The 4,284-nt window shown below is 32.1% G+C and overlaps 1 protein-coding gene across 3 annotated transcripts in view; it reads left to right on the top strand.

Moving 5' to 3' along the window:
* The window catches only part of LOC108749022 (fatty-acid amide hydrolase 2-like), a 9,481-nt gene that overhangs the window by 2,317 nt on the left and 2,880 nt on the right, over positions 1–4,284 (top strand). The window contains exons 1-7 of one of the 3 annotated variants that reach the window (XM_018487516.1): positions 447–478; positions 1,422–1,592; positions 1,803–2,022; positions 2,230–2,447; positions 3,034–3,145; positions 3,405–3,703; positions 3,772–3,873. In XM_018487516.1, coding sequence (XP_018343018.1) covers positions 1,425–1,592; positions 1,803–2,022; positions 2,230–2,447; positions 3,034–3,145; positions 3,405–3,703; positions 3,772–3,873 — 1,119 coding nt within the window. In that variant the 5' untranslated portion in view covers positions 447–478; positions 1,422–1,424. Of the gene's footprint in view, positions 1–446; positions 479–1,421; positions 1,593–1,802; positions 2,023–2,229; positions 2,448–3,033; positions 3,146–3,404; positions 3,704–3,771; positions 3,874–4,284 lie in introns of those variants that run through there. The other 2 variants (XM_018487515.1, XM_018487517.1) reach the window with 2 other exon arrangements.

The following is a 4,284-nucleotide window of genomic DNA, read 5'->3' as shown; positions in this document are numbered from 1 at the left end:
TTTATTTATAATAAATAAATATTTATTACTCAATAAAAGAATAATAGTTAAACTAAATTAATGAATTTGTATTAAATACAAATGTTTACATTTAATAAATATTTATTTAGAATTATTCGAAACAAATATTTATTAAAATTTAGTTTTTTTCAGTATACATATATATAAGTTATATAATTCAAGCAGAACATAAAAATGTCAATCATGATGTCAGAATTATATCAAATAGCTCTTGAATGATTAAAAAATACTTTTTTCAGTCATAATTTATTTTTATGTTATTTTGATATTATCATAATGTGTATGTTACACACACAGCAAAAACATTTTCAATAATTCTTATCTAACGGAAATAGTATGACTTCGTCACGCATTAGTATTTATAATAGTCAATAAGACACGTGAAGACGTTGGAGATAATACGACTAGTTTATAATGAGTATCAGTGAAACGATCACGTTGGTAATTCGCAAACGAGGTTAATAATATAAATGATATAAAGCAATTATTTATAATTTTTGTTCTTTTCATTTATTTTTCAAGTTACACCAACATGTTACGAAACATTCTGTATGTACATAACTTCAATATGAGTTTAAAAAAAGCAAAATTTTATGAAGGAGCTGAGAAAATATGTGTCACTTGACAGTCAAAGTTAAACGTTCAACTAATACATTTTCTTATTGTACGTATTCTTATTTAAATGAATTCATACTTAGAAATATGAAATATTCATAATTTTTAAGATTTAAGATTTAGGATCTGCGTTGAAAGTTTTACAGTAACGGCGTGCAATCTTCTCTATTCTTGAAAAAAATTTATTTAAATTAGAATACGTATATGTATATTAGTTCAACATCTAACTTTGATTGTCAAATGACGCTTCTGGTATTTGGGTGATGTAATCACATAAAACGGTCTTACTTCCAAATAAGTATTATTGCAGCAAAAGTGACACAAGTCCTTGAATGAACTTGTTTGGATTTATTTGTGCTGCAAATGCAAAACGCGTATACAGTTATTGGCCCCAAAATTCCTAATCGCGACCGATTGTGAAAGAAGTTACATTGTTATTCAATGATCCATGCGTGTCAAGCATGCGATAAAGTTATGGTTTATCCGAAGCTCCGCGAACCGTGACGCGAAATTCAATGCGAAATTCAACAAGACCACCTACCAGTATTGCTAACTATGTGTCCACGACTATAAAATTTCTTATAATAATTACGTAATACTAAGTTCGATGCCGTAACGCATTTTGCTGATTAGCACATTGTTTCGAAATTAGTGCACGTATACATATTTGAAACGCAGATATTTCTTAAATTCAAAATGAAAATCGATTGAATTAAATTTAACTGTTTGTCAAATTAGTATAAAGTGTCAACTGACGCATTAACTGAATGGTGCTTACTTTATAGGCAATGCTGTGGAAAATACGTATAGTGTTCAGTATCACAAATGTAATATATAATGTATTTCGTCCGATATGGTTGTTTTTTCACAAGAAACCACCAAGTATTCCACCCATAACTCGTTCCATATACATGTTGAGTGCCACGAAACTCGCTAAAAAGATCAGAGAGGGAGAGGTAAGACATTTATTACATTTCTTTAAAAAATCCTAGCTTTTATCGTTTTGTGCCGATTATGTATGATACGTGTCATGTAATTGTGACAAACTTAATTTTATTTTTACAATTTGTTGTAAAAATAAATTCTACTTTGTAATATATAGGAAGAAAGTCAAAAAGTTTATATATACAATGTTTAAATGTATCTAAATATATTTAAAAAAACAGATTACGAGTTCCGAAGTAGTGCAAGAATATATAATGCGTATTAAAGAAGTAAACTCTTTCATAAACGCTGTCGTTGACGAACGATTCGCTGACGCAATGATTGAGGCAAAAAATTACGACGAACAACTGAAAGAGGGCAAATTTGATATTAATACTTTAGAAAAAGAAAAGCCGCTTTATGGTGTTCCAATTACCATCAAGGAGTGTTGTGCTGTAAAAGGTAAGAGTAGTTTTTTTTATATTATCGCTTCAACATTTTCATCTTTACATTTTAAAGAACACATGTATCTAAAAAAAAAAATGCACAGAAAAAAGACGCTATTGCGTGAATTATATATTAAATAAGTATGTATTAATTACATTAAGTACGCCAAATGCGATTTGTAAAGAATCTTGTGTATGAAGTAAATAAACGTTTACTATGCAGGTTGCAGTCATACAGGTTGCACTTTGCCTCGCAAAGGGATAAAGGCAGATTACGATGCCGCGATCGTCGAGTTGCTCAGAAATGCCGGTGCGATACCATTGTGTGTTACCAACACGCCTGAGATGTGCAGTGGTTTTGATAGCACTAATCTACTATACGGCCACACCTGTAATCCTTATGACACTAGGTATTCGGCCGGTGGATCGTCCGGTGGAGAAGTAATTTAACTCTAATTATTAAAGATTTGAGAGAATCGTTGAAAACTCTTGAAGAAAAATTCATTGTCTGTCCATACAAAATAGAAGAGATAGATCGAAAGAATAACATATAATAATAGAAAACATATTTTTCTGTGATTTATATATATATAATTACATATATGTACATATAAAATATGATCCTTTCTATAATTAATCGATTAGCAATTAGAATATTATCGACCCTGCGTTTTATCGTTTACGAACGCAGATTATCTTTCGGGTCAACTTCGGTCGACATAAAAATTCTACGCAAATTCCAATTCTTACGCGAGCGAAAGATATACGTTGTCGTTTATTACTCATTACTGACTTTCGCTTAGAACACTTTCCTTTCCCGGAACACTTAGACGCACAACATCATGCGATATCATTCGTTTGTAACGATGTAAGATCCGTATGTCTCAAAAATTGGCGAATTTAAATATCGCAGCAAGACACCTTATACAACAAATGGAATTAACGTATATAATTCCTGTTTAAAATCATACAATCTAGTCTCAGTGAAAAGAAAAAAATGTTTAAAATAAAAGAGTTCTTATTTAAGGGCGCATTACTTGGGGCAGGTGGTTCGGTAATCGGAATTGGCTCAGACCTTGCTGGTTCTATAAGAATACCTGCTTTTTTGAACGGCGTTTTCGGGCACAAACCCACACCTGGTAAATTAATTTTCTTTATTATATTAGTATTCTCATTGTGATCCATTGATAGACTTAATTCTTTTAAATCTAATTAATTCTAATTAAATCTTGTTGCTGTTTTAAATCACTTTTCGGACACATATACCTATTAAAGATACTAAAAAGAAAAACCTCTCACAAAAAAATATTTTAAGTACAAGTTCGCTTATAAAATGGAAAATTAAAGAAGCTTGAGCGATTATAATATTAGCCATATCCTCTCCTTTTCGTTTTGCAGGAATTATTCCGAGTAATGGACACTTCCCATTCACTGAAGACAAATACTTTCATAAGTTCATGACCTTTGGCCCAATGACTAGATACGCTGAGGATCTTGGTTTGCTCATGAAAGTGATGACATCGAAATGCAATCACGACCTGCGTTTAGATGTGCCGGTGGACTTGAAGCAAATAAAGATCTACTATCGACAAAGTTTGGACAAAACGTTTGGTGTATTATCCATGTCACAGGAAATTGAGAATTGCGTTCTGAAAGCCGCTAATTATTTCGCGCGATATAATGTTCGTGCCGAGAAGGTACAGTGTTTGCAGCCGATATATGAGTATGCACGCAGGATTTAACGTACGTTAACTTGACATTACAGTTACCAATAGAGTGGCCAGTAACAATTACCGACATTGTGTTAACGGGATTCTTGAATATAAAGGAGCCCCCTCAAGTGCTGCTAGACGCGAGCAATCCCAAGGTATAAAAGATGCCAAATACAGTACATACGAAGATCAGTATATTAAATAGTTCGAACTTAGATCTTTATAACTCTTAATAATCATTAAGTCGATATCGTTGTATTATACTGTCATTGCATAGTTTTTTTACTATATATAAAATCCACGTAACGACAAATGTAATACGATATCATTGGGATCTTTAAGAGTCACAAAATAGGAATCTTAAAGAAGATTGAATGGCCTAGCTAATTTTCCATACGTGAAAGTCACATCACGTACATGCCCTTTCTATATTCCGCTGAAAAAAATGCGGACGTATTTCACCGTAAGATATTACGATAGAGATATTGCAGCCTGCTAATGCAGAATTGCTGCAATGTTGTTTCAGAAGCGGAGTACACTTAATTTATCAACGTTGCGATATTGTT

The sequence above is a fragment of the Trachymyrmex septentrionalis genome, unplaced genomic scaffold (assembly GCF_001594115.1).
Source record: "Trachymyrmex septentrionalis isolate Tsep2-gDNA-1 unplaced genomic scaffold, Tsep1.0 scaffold25, whole genome shotgun sequence".
Lineage (NCBI taxonomy): Eukaryota > Metazoa > Arthropoda > Insecta > Hymenoptera > Formicidae > Trachymyrmex > Trachymyrmex septentrionalis.
The sequence above is the reverse complement of the archived record's forward strand: the minus strand, read 5'-3'. Positions and strand labels throughout refer to the sequence as shown.